General features: G+C 33.4%; 1 protein-coding gene across 13 annotated transcripts in view; it reads left to right on the top strand.

Moving 5' to 3' along the window:
• SOX5 (SRY-box transcription factor 5) overlaps positions 1 to 24339 on the top strand; it is a 1021040-nt gene that overhangs the window by 609640 nt on the left and 387061 nt on the right. For 3 of the 13 annotated variants that reach the window (XM_040488989.1, XM_040488990.1, XM_040489000.1), the window contains exon 1: positions 89 to 245. The exons of 8 other annotated variants lie outside the window; for them this stretch is intronic. In XM_040488989.1, coding sequence (XP_040344923.1) covers positions 208 to 245 — 38 coding nt within the window. In that variant the 5' untranslated portion in view covers positions 89 to 207. Of the gene's footprint in view, positions 1 to 86; positions 246 to 24339 lie in introns of those variants that run through there. 2 more of the 13 variants (XM_040489002.1, XM_040489001.1) reach the window with 2 other exon arrangements.

Consider the following 24339-nt stretch of genomic DNA (forward strand, 5'->3'; position numbering starts at 1 on the left):
GGGAGAGGGGGAGAGAGAGAGAGAGAGAGAGAGAGAGAGAGAGAGATTGAGAGAGAGGGAGAGAGGGAGGGAGGGAGAGAGGGAGAGAAGAGAAGGGAAGAGAGAGAGAAAATCAATTGGTTTAGAAGGTTTGGACTCACTTGACAGGTTCAGTTGGAGACGATCATAGGTGGCTGCTGTGACAAAGGGAAATTGTGCTTTTCCAGCATGCTTACTGACCCTGATTTACCTCAGGAGTTTGAAAGGTGAGTACAGTTTTCCCCCCTAATATATTGAAGTACAACTCTCATTTTACAGTCATCTCTGAATCAATTGGAAGATGCTTCCCTAAAACGTGTTTGTTAGAAAAGCTTTTAGCTAGTGCTTCTGCAATCTTGTTAGCTGATTTTTGTTGTGATTGCCCGGACCAAATTGAACTGATTGGCAAAGTCTCCGAGATTTCTGTTAATGTTTTTAGGTTGTGTCCTATAACAGGAAATTAAATGAACATTAAGCATCTCTCTCGCTTCCACTCGCTGGTTTTCTCTTTCTCATTCCCTCTCTTACTTTCTTCCTTCATTGATATTTTTCTCCCCTTCTTCACCTTTTTAAATGCTTTTGTGCAGAGTGTTACCATTTTCAATATCTCTGTCTCCTAATTTCTGGGGTGACAGAAGGGTTCAGTGGTGGTTAAAACAGAGGCTATAAGTTCCTATTTGATCCTTCCGTAAAACTTTGGAAGCTGCCTAGTAAAGCACATGACCTTTTGTTGATATAAGAGAGCAGATTTTTTTTTTAAAGAAAATTTAACATCACAGCAGTGTATCAGTATAGTACTCTGGAAACGTCAAGAAAAGGGAAATGCGGATGATCCCTTTCTAAGTTTTAGTAGCTACTTTTTGTGCTAGTTGTCTTAAACTAATTTTGATTTACTGTATTTTTCCTTTTTGCTATGATGAGAAGAAGTGTATTTGTAATTAAGTAGTTCCTATTTAGAGAAATGTGTGTAATATCCTTCCATTTGATGTTGTTGCAAGTAAAACAGGGCTTTGAAAAAATTTTAGCCCTCTTCGTGTTCCTATAAGTACACATTGCAGTTTTTAAATTTGAGTTCTTATCCCAGCATAAGTTCATTTTTTGGAACTATAAATAGAATTTTGTTTGCCATTAAAAAGAATTCAAACTTTGTATTCTGTATGGTGAATTAAAAAAAAAAGCTAAAAAAAGCCAGGATGCATGATACCCAGGCTTTTTTTCATTTTCATGAAAGCTACCTTCTGTATAAACATTTGTTGTATCTGACTATGCAATGCAAGCTAGGTGCTAGACCAGCTGGTTAAAAATATGCTAAGTCAAGCTGTTCATCGCTCAAACGACTGAATTTGATATGAAAAGACGAAAAAAGAAAGGACAAAGATTAAAACATTCTAGAAGTGAAGCAATGGAAGAGAAGAAGGGTATTGAGAATAAAATAATGCTTGAATGTGGTCACATATTAGAGTAGCCAACATCAGATCAAGGAAGAAAGTAAAATAGCTAACATGTATACTTTAATACTGTCTTCTTTCTTTCATTTCATCTCTTCTTCCTCCTCTTTTTTTTTTTTTAATTAGGGTGCATCTTCACAAGATAATTCCAGTGAATGGTTGAGCTTTCTTAACAATCTTGAATTATTTTTTTTCAAAGTTCTGTATATTAACTCCTTAAAATAGTTAGCTTTTGTTTGCACATATAGCCTGTCTCGTATGTAGATACTGAAGTTATTTACATTGGGACATACTAATTCTTGGTGTTGCAGTTTGTAATATGTATACCACAGTAATTTTTCTAGCGTGCACAGAGTAGCACATGATTACCTTCAACTCTATATACTTTTTGAAAATAAAACTCTGAGTCTGATTTGTAAGCCTGTTAACAGACTGTTCTTATAAAAAGGTAGTTACATATTAACAGGCTGTAACCTATTTCTCTATATAGGCAAGCTTTCCTGCTGTGAACTTTATTTGTATTTTTTTCAATTATCTCTTTTTGAACTAAACTTTTCCCTTTCCTATTCTGATGTTCAAATCTCTTAACTTTTTTTTTTTACTCCTGGTGAGAATTTCATTTTATTGTCACCCAAAGGCATGCTTTTCTTGCTGGCTAATTAAATAAGCAACTGATCATCAATAGAGTTATTAGTATAGACAGAATATTTGGAAATATTAGTAGCTGAAATAATTTTTTAAACGTCATACAATATACAATTTCTTAATAATTTCCCCTGTGGTTGTAATTGGTAATACAGACAAAAATCTCAGAATTCATTATTATTTGTTTACACTGAATTTGTACGAGTGAGTATCTATAGTCACCCACATAGAGTATATCTTGCAGACTTAATATTGAATATTTATATTCTCCAAAGGAGGTATATTTGCTATAACTGCACTGTCACATATAGTCAGCTTTTTTTTTTCTTTTCAACTATTGCAACTTTCATTGAATAAGTAGGTCATTTCCATTGAGTGTTAATTTTTATTCTGTTTGCTTACCTGCCATAGATGAGTTATTCACTCAAACTTAGTCAGAAATCTGAAAAGAAAACTTTTACATTTCTTTATGAAATAAAGTAGTTTGCTCTAGAGGCTATAAATAAGTGGCTTTGGGTTCATATATTTTGGAAGTTTTATGTGATCTTTTTTTCTAACTTCATTGGTAGAGTCCTATCCATCTTCTGTTATTCTTTTCAACCTGTAGACTATTTTGAACTTCAAGGGATATTCAAAACTTAAATATCAGGATCGAAATTTGGATTTAGATTGGTTATGTCTGTATTATCAGCCCTAGAAATGAACATGGTCAATGCTGTCAGACTAATAAGCACTTGTTAAATAATTCAGAAGTCGTAACAGTTTCATTGTTAAAAAAAAAATGTTCAGGAGATAGAACAAATTGAAGAGTGATTCTAAAAAGTAAACAAGTAGAAATATTTTATTTTCATTTTTAAGCATCACTGTCATAACTGATTATGAGTAATGAAAAGCACAATTCTCAGGTGTGGGTGAATAGGCAAAGTATGTTCTGAGAGATTATTTGTAAGCAATGTCTTTTACATTATACTATTTAGAGGAAACATAACTGGCAACATGATCTAAATGTCACTAATAGCATCATGACAAAGAACACTTGAACTCTCCTAAAATTTTTAAAAGAAAGTGTGATAATAAAAAATCAAGACATAAGGTTTTTCTTTTCAGAATACTCTATTTTTTTCATATTCCTAGAATGAAAATATTTAAAATATTTGCCTTAAAGATCAATTTTATCTTGTTTCTGATGAATAAAAAACCAAATTTTAATACTATCAATAGTATTGTGTTATTTCCTTTCTATTTATATTTATCCTATTTGATTATAGTGTAATAGTTTTATGACTAAGCTACTTGTTAGACTTTCTCATCGCTTTATGTTAGAGAGTTAATTAAAAAGCAAGTGTAAGATGATTGCTTACGAAGACAGGCTGATAATGTCTAGGAAAAAAGTTGGGATTAAAGGTAGTGGGATGAAGCAAATTAAGCTTATAGTATCACCTCTTTGCTTCTCTCAAAACGGGTACAGACAACAGACTGTCTATTTTGTACATGTTGAAAAGACCACTACAGGAGTAGAACCTTCTGCAGTAAAATTCTAACTTATTTGCTGTATATTCCCATCAAAATTTTTTGTAGTCATGTTGACTAAAGAAATAATTTTTGACATCAGGAAAATTTTAAGTGCTTTTTTTCTAAAGACAGAAATATACATCAGGTACTGTGAAAAGCTGTTTTGTAATTACCATGTAAAATTACTATTAGCGGACCGCAAGAATATCTCTTACATTAGCGGTACTTGAATTACGTAAAGTTTGGCCATAGTAATAAAATATTTATTACCCAGACATATTTATTCAGCTTAGTTAGAAACTTTATGAGTGATCAGTGCATTCAAGTCAGGAGGTGACCTCTAGGTGTGAATCAAAGGAAAGTTATCTGTTCACATCTGTCAACCTTATCACAACTGTAAACCTAGAAGTTTGATGTTGTATTTTTAGGATATTGTGATACATGCCTTAATTCATTTTATTTATTTTATATTGCTACTTTGTAGAGGAAGGGGTGTCTACCACTGATTATAGGTTTTAATTGCTGTCTCAATAATTTGCAAGTTAATTCAGCTATTAGGAATAAACCTTACCTGAAACACTGGACACACTATACTTCTATCACAGTCACACGCTAGTACTATCCTGAAGACATAGCAGGAGACCTGACTGATCACCGAGAACAATTAAGGGTTAAATGTCAGGTGGCACTGTGTGCTGCTCAGTGTTTAGCAAGTTGACAGATACAGAAATGTGTGAATGTTATGATTACTTTACATGTTGATGTGTTCTTTTCTTATCTTATGTTTCTCAAATATAATAAGCCTAAGATAACATGGTAACGTATTTACCTGTTCTTAGGGAGCTTTTAACTAAAATCTATGTATGCATCGTACCTGAGAGGCAAATAACAAGACCAGCCTAATACTTTAGTACGTTACTCCTCTATAGAATTAGAAGCGATTTCACATGAATTTAAAAAGCAAAATTACATTCATGGATAAAGTCTGATCTTTATTGTCTGTTCTTCCCACTGTCAATTCTCCAAACACCTAATGGCAGTATGTATAATGCCAATGTGTATTATGTAGATTGAATATCTCCCTTTTTATAGATTAGCTGAAAAAGTATAATGGATGGATTTTTGCTTTCTTCCATAATTTGTTGTTCATTTATAAGTTCAATAAGGTTAACTAGCAGCATGGGAAATAAACCAATCTGCATATCTCTCTTATACTAACTCACATACAATTTAATATGTCAGGTGTCTGACCCAGATGATGGCAATCAGGTAAAAAGATGTTCAAAGATTTGACCAAAACATGAAACATCGTCCTGTTAGTGGAAAATATCTATTGAACAGGAAATGGACTAAAACATAGCAAATTCTTCCTTACTTCATTCATTCTCTCCTTGTATCCTTTTCATTGATTGATAGCATCATCATTTATATTAAATATAAAGATCAAATGCTCTATAAGTGAACACCATCAAATGATATTGCTAGAGAAGAAAAAAAATTAAGGACTGTTAGTATCTTGCTTAAGTGAATAGTGTTTATTTGGGACACTTTAGGAGAATGCTTCATATTCCTTCATTTTAAGCAGGAACTGATCATGGCTCAGGAGAAGACTTGTTATGCTTTCTGATTTCTGTGTTTTCTCCTGCAGTTTGAAAACTGCATGCCTTTCCCTTTAGCATTATCTATTCTTCCCTTCACTTACTAGTTGAGAGTTCATACATCTCTGGAGATCCTGTGGCGTATGGTTCTGCTTGTCCAATAGGGGGGTGTTGCATTTCTACACATTCAGTATCCTTTTCCCTTGGAGCCTGAGAGTAAAACCTCAGCAGTACTCCCTGCCTTTGCCAGCCTGAGGAGTCAGAGACTCAAACTTGTTCCCAGCTCTTGCGCCTTCATTGTAGAGCTGCGTTCTGCTCAGTGGGCTGCCGAGAAGGACCAGACCGAAACAAGATTTAGAAGAATTCTGGTGAGAACTGTTTATAGGGATATGGTATTTTAAAAGAATGTGGTAAACAAACAGAATTGTGGCATAAACAAAGATAATTAGCATAAACAATGTCGTTTTAGGACAGGTGGTTTAAAAAAACAAACAAAACAAAAAACCCAAATATGAACCCAACTTGAATGCTGCCAGTTTGGAACCACTGAACCTTAATCTGTACTTCATGAGAATTTCCCAGGTTTGTTGATAAACTTGTTAACATGCTTCTTCTGTTTCTTTTGTATCATTTTCCGGTCATTATGCCCTTTTGTCACCCAGCTTGAAAGTAATTAATCTATTACAAGGTAGTTTAAGGACTTTTACCCATAAAACATGACAGAAGGAAAATTAAAACCAAAAGCTTGTAGATGTCCATAGGCATTTGAAGTCAGTGTTGAACCTTAAATCAATTCAAACCTGAACTCGTCTCATTGTATTTTAAATCTTTTATCTAAGTAACATTTCAGTCACTTGGCTCTTTAGTGTTAATATATTTACTTTTGTCTTGCCTTAGAATTCAGAGACTTTTTTTTTTTTTTTTGCTATGGCTGAATCATCACTTGTGTTATATGTTTATTTCTAAGTGTTCCTTATTTTTTCTTCCTATTTTTTCTCTATTACTTACTGAAGATGGTGTAACAGTATATACATGAAGCTGGTAATCATGAAATATGAGGATGCTAGTTGTGAACCACATTATCTATACCTGCTGTGCTGTCATGATGAATTCTTATCTGAAGACATTTAGGTTTATTACTAAATGACATTTTTTCTTAAGACCTTATACTGAAATATTTTGACTTTATTGAAATGTGGAGTGTGATGAACAGAAAGCTGTTTGTTTTTCTTGCATTAAGGACCAAAGTTTTTTTTTTTTTTTTTATTGAAGTTAAAAATATTTTTTTTCCTCTTTATTTTCTCATGGAGAGTGGGGAACAGGAATTCAAAGTAGGTATCTCTAGTATTCTGTAGCCCTTCTCTGTGCTGAAATGAAAGCATTTGTGAATGAGTTTTGGTTTCTTGGAGTTATAAAAATGTGTGTAAACTAGTAAACCATGTCTCATTCATGTGCTATGGAGATTTCTCGTACTTCAGGGACAAAAATAATTTGGCTACTAACGAATTAGGGCTACCTGCCAGTGCCAACACATACTGTAGGTAAGAGGAACACTATAAAGAAAAGCTGCTGGCAGCAAATCCATTGAAACTTTCATATGTAACAGCGTTCTATTTCTGCTCTTCACATCTTTGAAAGAATGTGTTTTTCAAAAAAGAAAATGTTGAGAAACAGAAAATATGATCTTTCTTAAAAATGTATTAGTAGCTTCATTTTTAATATTTCTCATTGTGGAGATGCAGAGACTTTTATATTATGTTCTGTGCACATGTGCCTCCCCTACCCATCCCAATCTTTTCTGTCACATTGAAACCTAAGAATCAGATACAGTCAGAATAGATGTTATATGGAGAAATAAAATTTACTGTCTGGGCCAAAAAAAAAAAAAAGCATCCTCAAAGCCTTACAAGGTTTTTATACTGGCAACTTAAGAGAGTTAGATCAGTTGGGACACTGAGAAGCAATTTTAGAAAGGATGTATCTTCTCCTTAAGGGCTTCAGGAACACTACTGGGAAAAGAAGGGAAAGGGTTAAACTGCTTTGCTTGTTGATGTGTGTGTGTGTGTGTGTGTGTGTGTGTGTGTGTGTGTATATATTTTTTTTTTTAATCTAGTAGTAAAAAAAGACAAAAAAGACAGGCCCAAATGGTGTTTGGTTGATACATTTTTAATCAAAATTTATTTTAAAATGTAGTAAATGATTTACTTTATTACTGATTTTGGATTTGTTTGTTTGTTTTTTTTTTTTGTTTTTTTGTTTTTGTTTCTGCTTTTATTTAGTTTTTTATATTAATTAGGATCAGTATGCCAAGAGGATAATTTGTTTGGGAAGTGGTTGTAGAACTTTCATATAGGAGCTGTTGAGTTGTCATTTTAAACAACTTTATACTTATCTAATAAAAGAACATTGTAATGAAAAAGAAACACAAACTTTGAAAATGAGAAATACCCTTCACCTGAGAACATAATATTAAAAAAAATAATGCTTTATTTATGCTATGGTTTTTCATTCACAGCTACTATAGGCTGCTTGACAAAGTTCTAAAACATTTTTATTCTGATTCCAGAGTTAAGGTCTTACTTGTTTGCCTTCTATTATTTCTTTGGGTTATTTACCTGGGCCAGATTTGTTGGGCAATAATTTACAAAGTCCAAAGACTTTATTTTTGCTCTTTTCCTGATGTCTCTTTGTTTCATGCTCCCCCTCCTTATTTGCTGTTGAGTTTCGTCATATGTTGGAAAACAGTTTACAGGAATATGTATGTCCCATAAAATTAACGTTCTTATTTCTTCTTTTTCACCTTCACTACAAGAGATCTATGTTGAAGATTCATTAGATAATATATACCCTTTAGTAGAGAAAGGAATGAAGTGATGATCAAACTATTCAATTTCTGATTCATTTATTAATTCATCTTTGATGAGTGATAACTAAATGTACAATGTCAGATTCAGATCAACATCTCTCCCATAATATCATCAGGATGTGAAGAAAACGTTTATGTAATATTCCAAGTACCATTAATCATACAACGCCTAGGAGTAGAAAACCAAAGATAACAATGAATACCATTTCTCAGGAAAGAACTTGTATTTCCCTCCAGCCCTAAACATAGTTAGAATATAGAAAATAGAAGGAAGAGCTATTGTTTTTAGAGCCCTAAGGATTATGGGATATAAATATGGTTGTATATTCGCCTCTAAAAAATTAACATTACTGGAAAAATAAAATGGATCCAATTTGACCTATAAAGAGTTTAGAAATAATTAATGGTTTAAAAGCATTCTTTTAGAGAAAGAAAAGCATATCCAAAAGATCCTAATAGCAGTGTAAAGAATCAAAGTAAAGGAGAAGAATATATGGACTTTTATAAGTAAACTAAAAGATAAGTGGGAGCCACTAACACTTTTGTGAAGAATAAATATACTAGTGTTCTAGCTTTTGAAATCTGAGGGTAGCATTGTCATGCATATTGAAGAGAAAATTTGAATTCAAGAAGTTTGGTGGCTCAAGGAATGCTTGAATAAAATTTAAGGATATTTGAGATTTTGGATAAAGATGAGAAAGTTGAGTGTCAGAGGCCTAAGGCATACGGATCAAATGAACAATATTTTGTGGATTGTGAGTATTTCTCTAACACATCAACTGGTTTCCTCTTTTTCTGGTAGAAATTTACGTGTGTCAGTATCTTTACTAATTTTGGTTTTTTCATAAGTAAACCATGTGGAGAGTGTTATTAGCTGGGTGTAACATCTCAAGTTCTAGCTCTTCCCTATGGACTAGGAAGAATTTTTGGGTCTTAGTGTATGCATCTGTAAAATGTGAAGATGGGCTGGATAGTTTCTAAATCTCTCACCTTTAAAATTTCATCACTTTGAGCTCCTTTGAGACATCCCTAGCTCCTTACTCTAGTGGTCAGAATTTTTGCACTGATGCAAGAATGACCAGCCTTTACGAGGGGAATCATTTCTCAATTTACCTTTCAGTTGAGTGCAGGAACAAGTAACCATAGTACATTTTAGGAGTTTGAAATCTAAGTACTATGTATAATTCTTATTTAGGATCAAGTTCACAAATTTGCTATGAACTATTTTGAAGCTGAATGTTTCAAAGAGAAGATTCATATTTTATGTGGTTGAAACTTCCAGGTGCATCAGATCATCATCCTCAACTATTATCAATATCGTGAAAAATAAATTATATATGGACTATTGAACAGGGAACTATGGGGTAATATGAAAAGCATGAGAGAGAGTGGCATTTTGGGTCAAAGAGCTGAAAGTATTTACAAGCATAAGATTAAAAAAAAAAACAAAAAGAAAAGGTTAGAGAGTAGAGCCTCAGGACAACACGGGAGCTTATGGACAGTCTGTGTCTTTATATAAGTAAATAAAACACTGGGCAGGAAAGTGGCAAGATTAAGATTACAAATAGTCCAAAGAAAGACTTTAGGTGCTTCTTAAAATAATTTAGGCAACTATTAGGATCATGACAACCAATTTTATACGCATTAGTTAGTGACTGGCAATTTCAAGAAAAGGAATGTTAAACTCTGTGAAGCAAGGAGTAGAACAATGAAAGATGTACTTAAAAAGCTATATTATCTGAGAAGGCAAGCTTCACATATTAATATGTTACATTCGGCAGACTGCATTTTTTTTATAACACAATGTTTGGGGGAAAAAAAGTGTAGTTATACCATCAGCAACATAATCTTTTAACTACGTATCCAAGGACTTTCTGTATTATATGCACTTTGAAAATATGGCTATGGTATGACAAAGTCCTTGTACAAATGAGGTGTATGTTTTAAATATATATTTGTGTATTTAGGATAACATAGGATTTGGCCCTTTGTTAGAATTAATTATTTGCTTAATGAGTGTGATGTAAAAATTTTTTATTCTATTCCTGCCACTTTTAATTTAGGAATGAAGAATGGGTGTTACTCTCTTATTCTCCTGGTACCGATATAAAGGTTGTAAAACAAAACAAAACAAAACAAACAGAAAAGGACCTTACTGAACCAGAACTACATTTAGAACTAGGACCAAAGGGAAATGTGCAAATATCCTACTGTTAAATAAGAAAGAAAATCTGGAAATCGTCCAGTTGGGCAACTTCCTGCTAATACATTTTATAATACAGCATTTAGTGATATACAAATTTGGCGTATGTTCCTACAGCTTCTAAATCAAGAATTAAAACTTTGTGATGCAGAAGTCATTTAAATTCTTTGGGTTTCAGCCATGCAGTTATAAAATGGGCTTTAAAATGAGTATAAAATTATTTATCCCCTAATTGTAATGAGTCATTTTAAGCTTATGAAAATTTGTAAAAAATATTTGGATATCTCCGAATGCAAACCACTGAATTCAGACTTTGAAAGAATTGTATATTTTTGTTTAATAAACATAGTTGTTAGCATATGAAATAATGCCTATAAGATTTATTGACTTTTTAAAAATTTTATAGTAAATACAACTATAATTAAATGCACTTATGACTATTGATCCAGGTAACTTATACCTAAATAACAGCAGTATAGTACATTTTCTTCTGCTTACTGCTAATAACAAAATATCTGAAAAGCACATCTCTTTCCCTTTTATATATAGGAAATATGATACACTGAAAGTTGTTTTTGCAAGTGTCAGTATATCTAGCATTAAAATAACGAATTTCCTGATTTAACATAGTCCTATGCTTTATGCAAATTAAAATTCATTTATTTGTGTATTGTCATAAAAATGAATTATTTTATATAAAAGTTTTTGGACAATGAAAAAAAGAAAGATTTTTTTGTTGAGTAAAAACAGCCATACACACTATTTACTGCTTTGTAAAGCATTATTTGTACAAATACTTTGGATATTGGAAAATATTAAATAACTTGAAGACAGTTATCAATGCAAATATAGTACATCATAGATTTTCGTAGTAAAAGTAACATGAGGAGTTTTGCATTAGCTACCTATTTCTTAGATGGCGAGTTGAAGCTTGAGCAAATTTATAGATTTCTTTTTTATGGGCAGCTGTGTAACAGGCAAACAAAAACATCCAAGAAACAGAACCTTTGTTTTTGATATAAAATTGTTTTCCACTGATATAATCTGTTGAAAGCCAGAAGCCATCCAAAGTGCTGATACCAATTTAAGAAGATGATCTTTTGCCTTAATTATACATCTGGGAAATATTAGCTGAACATTTTGTGGAGAACAGTGAATACCTTAGTTGCCAGTTGTCTAAAATGCTGCTAATGATCGACATAGTGCCAGTGTTTTCATGGCTAAAACCTAGGCTGAATATGAATACAAAGAACACAGTTGGGGGAAAAAAAAGCACACATTTTATACAAAACAGATTTCAACCATCTGCTTGGCACTTAAGTTTGCGACTATAGGCAATATATGAAAGAGACCACTGTCCACGTTATGAATGGTATCACTTTTATTGGTACCTTAGAAAAACCATAGGGTTTTGAAAGCATATATAACCAATGATTTTCTTCAACTAAATAATGAAAACAAGGGCCTCAGCCAAAATTTTGTGCCCTCTATAATCTCCTCTATGTCGGTCTTCTTTTTCTAGCAAAAATGGGTTTTGCTAATAAAGTAGGTCTTAGTTCCACACCTCAGGATATTAAAATATACCAGACAACACTACACAAGTAGCCCTTAGGACGAGAATCCCAGATGGTTATGAGATAAAATACTGTTTGCTTTAGGAATAGGTTATATTCCTGAGTCTGTTGCCTGAATACTATGGTGCATGTCAAATCAGCATGGAAGTTAATGGTCCAGAAGCACTTCTGAATTTAATGCTTTCCCATTTGTTCTGAATTTATAGTATTAAATCAGGCCAGTGCTGTTTCATCACTAGTTCAGTAAGGGAAACATATTCTATAGATAGGAAATTATAGTCAAAGTCTAATTATTTGACCCATTTCATTTACCTTAAAGGTATGGGAGAAGTCCCCAATAAAAGAATATTGGCAAGTATTATATACTATAAGCTTTTAAATTTATGGAGTAGTTGGTAAAAGCTATAATAGACTGTTACTTAGCACATAGTAAGCCAAAAATACATTTTGACTAAGTAATTTGACCTATTTTCTTTTCCTTGGCTGAAATATATTTGCATTTCCAAATATTCGGAAAATTGAGCTATTAGAATGTGTTAGATTATGGATATGTCTAGGTTGTATGATTTACCAATGATATACTGTCTTTTAGTTTTTGAAAAAGAAGTCTGTGATTTAGGAAAATTGTAAAAGGAAATGCTCTTAGAATCCCTCTATATCTGTGCTTTCCAATATGGTAGCCACTAGCTACATGACAAGAACTTGAAATGGGGCTAATTTGAATTCAGATTTGCTGTAAGTATAAAAAACACACTGGATTTTGAAGACTTGGTTGAAAAGAAGCGATGTAAAATATCTTACTAAGATTTTTTTAAAATATTGATTATGTTTTGAAATGACAGTATTTTGCTATACTGACTTACATAAAATATGTTGTTACAGTTATTTTCACCTGTTTCGTTTTACTTTTTTAATGTGTCAACTGGAAATTTCAAATTACTGTGTGTGGCTCTTATTTGTGGCTCACATTATATTTCTATGGGACAGCACAGTTCTCTTCCCTTCCATGGAGCGAGGAAAATTAAAACTTCTGTCTGTATCTGGATTCTAGTAGTCCACAGCTCAGTAGAGTAACAATGAACCAGAAAGAGTTAAGTGTTTATTAACTGTCCTCCTTTTTAAGCTTTCTTCTATAAGAAGGTGATGTTTTATTGCTTTTGAAAAAGCCTTGGTAGTAACACTGACTTGCACAGATCTTTATATCATTTACCCAATGAATTCTGTCAGTTTCTTCAAATTTCCGTGGAGTTATAATAGAAAGGAAGATGTTTGCTTAAGGATTGTATGGGTTATTTTAGAGATTATATGTTTAAAAGGACAATTATATTTACCTTTTGAAATGCCACCATGTGTATCTGTCATTTCTCCACTGGGTTTAAAGAAGTTTGTGGCTGGCTAGGAATACCTTCCCCTTTTGCATCCCAGCTGATACTACACACAGTTTCTAAAATTGACCCACAAGATGTGATCCAAGCTCTATCTCTGTACAGATAGAGATACACTAATAGAGATATATATAAAGATAGCAATGACATTCAGTATGTACTTATGCTGTGCCAGCCTTAGCCTCACAAAAATCTCATTTGTTCTCCCTTTTCCACAAAGAAGAAAATGAAGGAAAGAGAGTTGCCTAATTTCTCAGGTAACAAAGGGCAGAGCTAGTATACAAACCCAAACAGTCCAGTTCCAAAGACCTGACTCTTAGCCATCAAATTTCAGTATTAATTTAGGTAAATAACAACAACAACAACAACAACAACAATAACAACAACAAAACGTGCTTCCAGAGCGTTAGAATCTATTATTTAAGTGGCAGAAATTTCTGCATTCATTCAACAAATGTATTTCAAATGCCTACTATGTCAGGAATTATTTTAGTTGGTGAATAATTATTATAAAATTTCAGACACTGTACACACATAATATACAATGATTGTGATACAAACTTCTAATCTCTCCTATCTGAATCCATTCATTCATTCATGGCACAAGGTGATGTGCTAGCAGGTGGATAGCCAGATATGTGGACAGTTACATAAAGGGTTTATTGGTAAAGGCTTCTTGAAACTATTTTTAAGACATACCAATTTCCAGTGCACATTATAGATGGCAATTTCTTTATTGTGAGAAGTATAGCTATGTAAGATCTCTCAAATATCTCTTTCTTAAGTCATTTACAGGGTACTTCCTATTGAAATAATGTCTTTATGGACAGGCAGTATCTTTGCTCAGAAAGTTTATCCGATTGGCTTTGCTATCTTTTTTAATTTTTTAAAATGGTTTATTTATTTTTAAGTGAGAGACAGAATGTGAGCGGGGAGAGAGGGAAACACAGAATCTGAAGCAGGCTCCAGGCTCTGAGCTGTCAGCACAGAGCCTGACGTGGGGCTTGAACTCACAAACCACGAGATCATGACCTGAGTCGAAGTCGGATGCTTAACCAACTGAGCCACCCAGGCGCCCCTGTTTTTGCTCTCTTAATGGGCAGGACACCTCTTTATAGTAATTTTTAAATATGTCAGTGTTCACATCTTCAGTGGTGAAATTAATATGGAAACCTTGTGAGAAACTGGTAAATAATGATAGAATTAATACGATCTTAATCCTTTGATCTAACTTGTAGTCATGACGTACTGCTTTTATAGGATAGTGGGCCAGGGTGTTGGTAAATTTGAGTAGAGAACTCAATCAGGTATGGTAAAATAATAGGACTATTAAAAGACTGAAAATTCGGGGCGCCTGGGTGGCGCAGTCGGTTAAGCGTCCGACTTCAGCCAGGTCACGATCTCGCGGTCCGTGAGTTCGAGCCCCGCGTCAGGCTCTGGGCTGATGGCTCAGAGCCTGGAGCCTGTTTCCGACTCTGTGTCTCCCTCTCTCTCTGCCCCTCCCCCGTTCATGCTCTGTCTCTCTCTGTCCCAAAAATAAATAAAAACGTTGAAAAAAAAATTAAAAAAAAAAAAAAAGACTGAAAATTCCTGGGGACAGTAAGGCATTTGGGAATGGAAATGAACCTCGTGGTTTTATTCTATTGGATTTTTCAGGTTTACTCTTAAAATAGTGTATGTTAATATAGGTTTGAACTGAACCTATATTGGATCTCTGTTTTAATTTTTGATCTTTTAAGTATTTTTCCATATGTAGATATGGCTGAAGCTTCTGGTGGTTTCTTTGATTTCTTGATACCTGGTCAGGGAGAAACCATATAACTGTACTTATGGGTGGGTTTTGGAGTCAGACTGCTTTAATTTATTCTACAACTCCACTGTTATTAGCTATGTGATTTTGGCAAGTTACGTAAAGTTTCTGTGTCATAATTTCTTTACCTGTGAAATGGGGATATAATAATTCCCATCTTTTTGGTCACTTTACTACTCATGTAATAAACTAAGTAATCTTTCTACACTTAATAATGGGGAAAGATTCCAAGAATATTTCACATAACACAGCAAAGATGGCAAATAACATTGGACTATATACTGATATATAAATATCCAGTACTTAATAAATAATATTGAAGCCAGTGTTTTGTACAGGATTTAGTAGAACTTCAGGTACTTGCTAAAAGGATTATAAATATTAAAAAGAAAATATTCATGTCATAGAATTCCATATGTTTTACATATTGTACATATATAATACATATGTTTGTTATATAAAAATATATACATAAGTTATAAAATTATATGTTACACCTATATTATGTACACTATATATATGTGTATATATACACTGTATACACTATATATATATATGTTAATGTATGTGTGCACATAAATAGGCAAGTGGATAAAATAAGGGAAGATAATTCTTCCCAAAACCTTGGCTAAGAATACTCTTTTTAACCTGACAGTCATAAGGTTAACAAGTACCATTTTCTGACAAAAAAAAAAAAAAGCCTAACATTTTATTGGTAAACACAATTGTTTTGCAGGACCCTGATGTGAGAGAATAATATGTTTTGAGTCCTTAAATTGTCTCCAATAGAAGTATTGTAGAAAATTCATAAGGCATTCTTTACATTGCCATTTTTAGTAGAGACCAGATAAGAGAAAGAATATTGAATGATAACTAACTTAGTGAAGGAAGGCATTTCTATAAGTAGCTAAACTAATGTTTGCCAGGTATGTAGATTTCCTGGTGAAAGGATATTGGCAGAGATCTAAGAAAAGGCTAACATGTCCCTTAAACTATCTCCTTTAAATAACAGTTGTTACATCCAGGCTGTTGCTAAGAGATGAGGAACAATCAGTTCTTGACTGAGTTGTATTCTTGCCTAGATTGAGGGCACTCCCACTTCTGTCCTTAAATTGACTCTAGGTTTAGGAGTTCATGGAGACAAAGCAGGAATTTTCCTCAGGAAACACTTTTGGATCTGCTCGAGTACCTGTAAAGTGTCCCATTTGAGCCCCTAGAGTTTGGTATAACTGCATAGCAGAGGTTATCTTCATTTGAAGCATGTTAAGGCTGTCTATCATTAATGGCCCCCTTTCATAAATGGATTGCCTTTGCAGATATTGAGCAACACAGCATTCCATTGGGCCCTCTGGGTTGACTTAACTTGAAAAGTCATCCCAGATTAACTGAAAGAGTTAAATTAGCAGATAATTTTATATGCTTTCACTATGAGTTAGTAGCACATCTACGTGTAGAGTGATGACACAGAAACATTTCCATCTTGATTTGTTCCTTTAAAAATATTTAGCAAATACTTACTTTGTAACTAATTTGTTTGACAAGATGAAGGTACACATCAATATGAATAAAATAATGTGAGGAAGTGGTGAATGCAGGAAAAAGGGTAGGATAAAAGATTTTTATAATTTATCATGTTATCAATAGGAGAATAATCATTAAAAAGTATCACTGTTTACCTTTTGCCAACTAAAACATCACCAAAATTGGTGGTTTAGGTTCAGGCATGATTATTTTAGGACTGCTCTTTATGATAACGTTTGGGCACTTACAGATCACGATGGCGGAGCTAACTCACCAGCCCAGAAGATTTTTGACTTTACATTTGCTGCAACTGAAAACTTCCTAATGATCTAAAACATGTCACAAGTATTCAAATATAGAGCTTTTCTTATTGTTTCCTTTTCTTTTTTTATTAAAAAAAAACAAGATCAATAGAAAAGTGCCGAGAGTAGTACAATGAACATCCGTATACTTTAGACTTTTCACCAAGTTTTGCTATTTATTAAATTTAGGTCCTTTTACTTTCTCTTTCTTTTTTCTGATTCATTTGCAAGCACATTGCAAGCTAACACTTCTAAGAACCAGGACATTCTCCAACATAACCACAATAACATTAGCACAGCCAAGAAAGTAACATTAATTCAGTGATATTATTGTTTTTTATTATGATTTTTTACAAGTTTTGTTTATTTATTGAGAGAGAAAGAGAGAGAGAGAACACAAGCAGGGGAGGAGCAGAGGGAGAGGCAAAGAGAATCTCAGGCAGGCCCTGCCCTGTCAGCATGGAGCCCAATGTGATACTTGGAACCATGAAGGGGGGGGGGGCGGGGAATCATGACCTGAGCTGAAATCAAGAGTCAGATGCTTAACTGACTGAGCCACCCAGGCACCCCAACACAGTGATATTATTTGATATAGTCCATATCTACATTTCCTAACTGCCCCAGTAATGTCTTTTTCACCCTTTTTTTTTTTTTTTTTTTTTTTTTAAATCCGGGATCAAGTCAAGCATCAGATATTTTATTTACTTGTCATATCTCTCTAGGTCACTTTTCATTGTAAGTAGTACCCTTCAATCTTTTTGTCTTGGCATCGACATCAACATTTTTGAAGAGTCCCAGACATTTGCTTCACATAGTATCTCACAATCTGGATTTGTCTGATTGTGTCCTCATGATTAGATTCAGATTAAATACAGATTTTAAGACAGTTATTAGAGCATTGTCCTTTATAAAATCACTTAAGATTATAATTAGATTTGTTAGAAGTGGATACCTATCAAGTTCAAGTTTTGGTGTACCAAATTCATGGAGGTTTTTTTTAATTGGCTTAGATTTCTAGGACATCTAATCTGTGATCAGGAACAATCTGAGCCATAATGATTTGTCTTGCAGAGGGAGCTGTTTGGTACTAGTTGAGAATATAGAGCTTCCTTAATGCAACGAAGTATTAACAATTTATCCATGAAGTTTACTCTGCAGATGCTCATAAGTACCAAATTTTTTGCAGGTAATAATCTAAAAATATTAATTATAATTATTAATATAAATATTAATTATAATGTCTATCTAGTGTAGCACTGTAAAAGCACTGTATATTTTGTTAGATTGGAATTCATATTTAGAACTACAATGTGTGCTCTTTATAAAAAGTGCTAGAAGTCAGTTATCTCAGTCAAAACAATTTAAACTCTTTTCCTCATTCTTCATTCACCCTCTCACATTTTTAAAATCAGATGTAATATTTTTAAGGATTCTAAAATATTTTATAAATTTTGAATAAAATTAGAGGCAAATACAGCTTATTCTTTCTTATTTTAACTCTACCACTGTACAATTTAAAAAAAGATATATTAATATATTTTTAAAAGATTACAGAATGGAGATCATTTTTATTACCAACATTTTCCAATTCTCTTTAAACTGAGAATTTATCAGTTTGAAAATTGCCCCTATTTCAAGGTAGTGTATAGCATAGACTTTAGAGCCAGATGTCTATGTTTAGTTCCTGACTGCATATTTCACTAGCTGTGGCATATAGGGCTAGTTTCTTAACCTCTCTGAATTTCATTTTCTTCTTCTGCACAAAAAAAAGGAAAGAGATTGTGGCTATTGAGTAACGGAATATAAATAAATTAGCGCTGAACCTAGGATAGTGAAAACTGAATACATATTAGCTATTGTATTGATGGTGAATTGTCAATATTTGTAGTTATTAATGGAAATTTTTGATTGGCAGTAGAGAGAACAGATCTTTTAAGCCATTTAAAAATGTACAGTCCTTCATGAAATATTATTAAATACTTTGTATATACTAGATAGTGCTAGCTTCTAGAAATTTAATAATGGGCAAGACACATATGGCTCTTGTCCTCATTAAGCTTATAGTCTGCGGGAGACAGACGTTATGGAAGCAAGTGCAGTATATCAAGAAAAATGTAAGTGGAGAAGTAAGTAAAGAGTGTTATGGGAGAACACACATTGACTATATCCATGTCTGTCAGTTTTTTTTTAGGAGGGGTAAACACTGAAGTTATAAATGGTAGAATTTTCTAGACCTAAGCAGTCATGTGGGTCTTGAGTATAGGCTCTAGAATAAGATTATCTAATTTACCAGCCTGCTTCAGTGGTTTGTAAGATGGGTTCCCTTGGGTAAGCTGTTGAACTTGTCTGTGCCTGCCTCAGTTTCTTCATTTGTGAAGTGGAGAAATGACAGTCCATACCTCATGGGGTTGTTCTGAGGATTAAAAGAAATGAGTTATGGAAAACTCAGAACTGTCTTTTGACATTGTCAGTACCCAGTGAATGCTGACTGTATTATCAGAGAGGATTCAGTTTATACAAGTCCTGATGATGTTAGTATTATCAATGGAAGGACCTAACGTGCCTGCATTTACTCCTTACAATATAAATGTGCCAGAATCCCTCATTCAAATATTTTTCAGCTTTTATCACCCTGCCCCTATAAGCGGTCACAGAGCTTTCTTTTGCACTTTACATGAGCTTCATCTTCAAAATATTAAGACAGAATGTCAAGCTGAACATATTTATATTTTTCCTTGATGTGTTAATAAAAATGGCATTTTGTGAGAGCAAAAAATAACCTAGTCAAATTGCTGCCAGCAGGTAAATTTTAAGTGGGATTGAATGAATTAAAAATGAAGCATTCTACCAGTGTTCTTGGAAAGTTTATGGAACAAAGTCTGCTTTACCAACTTGAACAACTTAGCCATTTTCTCTGCATGTTGCCCTCCTCCCCACATGACTCAGTAACATAGTTACATTTATTGGTTGTTTACTTACTTTTAATGCCCTTCATTCCACTAAGGTTTGTGAGGGGTGAGAAAGGGAGCTCTAGAATGCATGGTTTGAATTGAAAAGAGACGCTGTGTGGTCAGAATGAGGATGAGTGGAGAAATTGTAGGGAAGTTTTGGTTTTGAACAGCCTGTGGATTGTGCCTTTTTATTAAATGAAAACACTACAGAATGATTTAATTTGGTCAAACTGTTAAGTTGTTATTATCCTGCTCATTGATGGAATCTGATAAACTTCAATGCTTTTTTCTTAAACTGCAGAATTTCTAAATATAACGTTTTCTGTTGATTCAGGACAAGCTGTCGTGTTAGGGCTCAAAAAATAGTAGTTCTAAAAATTGTTTTCAAAAGATATTAGATATCCTCAGGTGAAAACATGTATGTTCATAAACATTAAAAATTGTTATATAAGTATATATTGTACTTATTCCGACATGTGCTATTTGAGTACGTTTGGATTTCTTGCTTTAAGAAAGGTTTTTTCTTTTTCTTTTCTTCTTTTAAAGTATTCTTAATTTCACTCTTCTGTATGGGATATTTATTGTTAAATGGCCAGTCTCATGATGTGTGAACTTTGACTCCTACTTTGAAGACCGCTGCATTTAATTGGCTGTGTAATATCATTCAGCTACAATACAGAATTTAAACATTGTATTTATTAAGGAAAAAAATAAGAATAGTAGATAAAGGAACAGCATTAACTTTTTAGCAGTTTCTAAACAAATCATTTTACTTTTGATTTTTTTGTTGTTTTTCATGATTATCATAGTCTAATACAGCTTTTGCTTGCTTCCACAATGTAACAAAGTTTTGTAGGATTTTGTATTAGTTTATTGGTTTTACATATTTTAATGTGAGAGTAATTCATTTTTGGGGGGAAATGGGTCATTGTTATCCAAGGAGCAGCTGTCTGTAGGGTAATATCAAATTCCCTGCTGATTGTTTCACTTTAAATTTCTAGAGTATATGTTTGAAACACTACTACACTTTTAATGTTCACTTTTTCTGTTTTTATTTTTTTAGATGACAGATACATAAATATATACATATACAACCAGAAAAGTCAATTAATTAATCATAAGTTTTATTTGGAAATTATTAAAATAATTATATTTCTTTGCATCAATTAGATAGCTCATTGATTATGAATAGATAATTTTACCACAGTAGCGGGTAATAGACATTAAGACACCTATGTAACAGGTAATTTTCTTTTGGTTTCCTGCTTTTTAGGAGTCCAAATTTTTACTTATTAGCTCTTGCTTACTACTTTATTAGCAAAAGAGCTAGGATGCTTAAAGATCATTGTCAGAAGGACAACTATATATATATATTTTTTTATTAAAAGTCAGGCAAGTGATATGCTGTCTGTTCTCTGCCCGAGGGCAACCAACATTAATTTCCTTACTTGTAAATGATTGTTTTGCCTAGGGAGTGAATATTTAAAAAATCAAGGAAAACCATATTGTCTTATAATATATAAATTTTCATTTTTCTTTATCAATTTTAACTGAGAGATTAATTAAAGTGCATAAAAGCATTTAAAGGTTTAGAAATTCAGATGTCTAATAAGCTTAAAGGTGAAAAGTTTTACACATCTTTCCAATGTCAGTTTGTGGAGCTTTAATATTAAAGAGTTCTATTTCAGTTAAAGTGTAACTTGTCAATTCCCATAAAATTCCTTGGCCACACACAGTACTGAGCAACATTAAGGCCAGAAAGGAAAATCTACCTTCCTGCCTCCAAAAGGTCTTCTGCTAATAGATAATGAGTCTCTGAGATCGCAGTTTTCTTGTTTGCTAGAACTCGCTGCAGGTCCTGTGGTGTTGGCATCTGGCTCTACTCAGACTTCTTGGCTTTCACTCTGTATTTTGGGGGGCTGATCTGGTTTCCCTTCAGGTTTGGTTACCTTTTTCTCCTGGGAGTCATGCTACAACGCTATGATCTTCCTCATTTGCCCAGCAGATTTTCATTGGGCTGCTCTATGACTGTGAGATGCCCTGGTTCCGTCCTTTCCAGGGCTCCTTTTGATGCCCCTCTTACTTTGGAGTGCATTTCACACCATCTCATGGACACGTCTTTGGGGTTCTGGAAAATGTAATACCCTTTTGGAGATGGTCTCAATGAATTTCAAAGTGAGCTTCTTTGTGAGTTTGTGAGGATTCCTGTGTTTTATAGAACACATGATAACAACACACTTAAAAATTGTAAATAGAATTCAGTTTTACTCAGGACTTTTACGGTATAAGCCACATATAGCAGACTAGCAAGGGTTCTTCAAGATCAAATGAAACCAAACAGAAGTATTTACTGTTTTGCACATTTGTCAGAGATAGATTTTTTATATCATAGTTTGTTTTTTTTTCTTCTTTGGAACAAATATAGACAATATAACTTGTCTAACTTATCATTAAATAGTGATGAAGAGTGATTTGTAGATATTATATAGCCTGTGAGGTGAAACAGGAAAATTAAAAGAGCTATTTGTAGTGATAATCATCATTTTATATTTTTATTTTTTTTAATTTTTAATTTTTTTTTAAATTTATTTTTGAGAACAAATAAATAGAGAGACAGACTGTGAGCGGGGGAGGGGCAGAGAGAGGGAGACAAAGAATCCGGAGCAGGCTCCAGGCTCCGAGCTGTCAGCATAGAGCCTGAAGTGGGGCTCGAACTCACGCACCATGAGATCATGACCTGAGCTGAAGTCAGACGCTTAGCTGACTGAGCCACCCGTGTGTCCCTGATCATCATCATTTTAATAAAGTGGAGTATTTCTACTAACTATGAAAAGTATACTATCTCAGACTTTGGGTCTTGTAACCCTGCCTGTATGTATGTATCCATGTATGTATGTATATAAAATGAGAATGCAAGAGAGCAAGAGGAAGAGTGAGATTGAGAGAGCAGGAGAAAAAGAGGAGAGTGAGATGCCAGCTTGGAGACAGAGAAAGTGATGAAAAATAAGAGGGAGTGCCTTTATTAAAATACCATGGATTCTTCACAGACGTGATATGCTTCCAGTGGAAAGGATAACCCTACCTGCCTTCACATGATGGAACCCAGATTCTCCCCCAAAGAGGTTATGCAGCTTATTTGAGGTGAATTCGAATTGTTCCTATATAATGGTTAGGGGCAGTGAAAAGGGATCCTGCTAATTTGTAAGAATTTTTGATAAAACTAATAAATGTAGTCCAGACTACAATCCTTTTAGAATAACAAAGCAGGGAATGTCTAGTTTTTAAATTCAGGCTTTAAAATTAATTATATACTTCAAACTTTGTTTTATTTGTATTAACCAGATTCTTTGTTTCTTTTTCATTTTGATACTGAAGATAATAGATAAGAATCATGGGGTCCTTCCTGGCATACAACAAAAAGTTCTTTATCCTATTAACTCATGCAGATCTATTTCAAGTCCTTTTGAAAAAGATTTCTTGGCATCTCACTCTCTTCTGAAGTTGGTCAACCTTTTAATCCAGGTTTTTCAAAATTTTGCTCTGACAAACAGAACTCGTGGGCAACCTTACCCGTACATTCTTTACTACTATCAAAAAAAAAAAAAAATCACTCAAATCTATCATCAAAATGATGCATCTTTTGGTAGTAAAAAAATGGATATAGCAATGCTTTAAAGCAAAGAAAGTGCTATAGAACAAAAATAGAATTTTGAATATACTAAACATAACCCATAAGTTTAGCTGTCTTTGTTGAAACATTGATTAAAAGTAGATTAAACCTATGAATTAAGATTCTTTATCTTTATAATAATTTGCTTTTCCCATATAGATGATTCCTTGTCAAAAAAAAAAAAAAAAAAAAAAGGAAAGAAAGAAAGAAGAGAACTCATGTCACTTTTTTTCCTGTCTTCCTAGTGCATATATTACAGGCTCTGACAAGTCCTTCAGTAAAGAAAAGAATGAAAACTCATTTAATCCAGCTTTCCCTTAATTTATTTGGTGAGAGAAACTTTCTTACAATATTGATTTACTTCTTGGAAGATGTACTGAGAATACAATAATGAAAATGCCTGTCTAAAGAGAATTTATAAATGTGAGGGTGAGGAATACCATTCTCGATTCACCCATATCCAATAATATAAAAATATTATTGTAAATAAGTATGAGTTAGTTGTTAATTTAAATATCATGTCATCCCAGTGTTGTGGAAGTAGCACACTGTTATATGTTATATACATACGTGTTATATGTTATATATGGCATATGTATACCCATACTGAGGCTGTATTCTCATGAGTAACCTGCAGGGCTGATACACAGCAGCTGTAGCCAGTGTGGCTATATTGGTTATTGGTAGCCAGCATCCATTCAAATTGTTTGGTATCTTGCTATACTCCCTAGTGAGGTATTTTAATCATCATCTTTAACCACAGATTGTAGCATTAAATGAAATAAAATAGTGTATGTAATCTTGTCAGAGTGACATATACCAGTATCACATTTGTC

Source organism: Herpailurus yagouaroundi, unplaced genomic scaffold, assembly GCF_014898765.1.
Source record: "Herpailurus yagouaroundi ecotype Mexico unplaced genomic scaffold, PumYag 166, whole genome shotgun sequence".
NCBI lineage: Eukaryota > Metazoa > Chordata > Mammalia > Carnivora > Felidae > Herpailurus > Herpailurus yagouaroundi.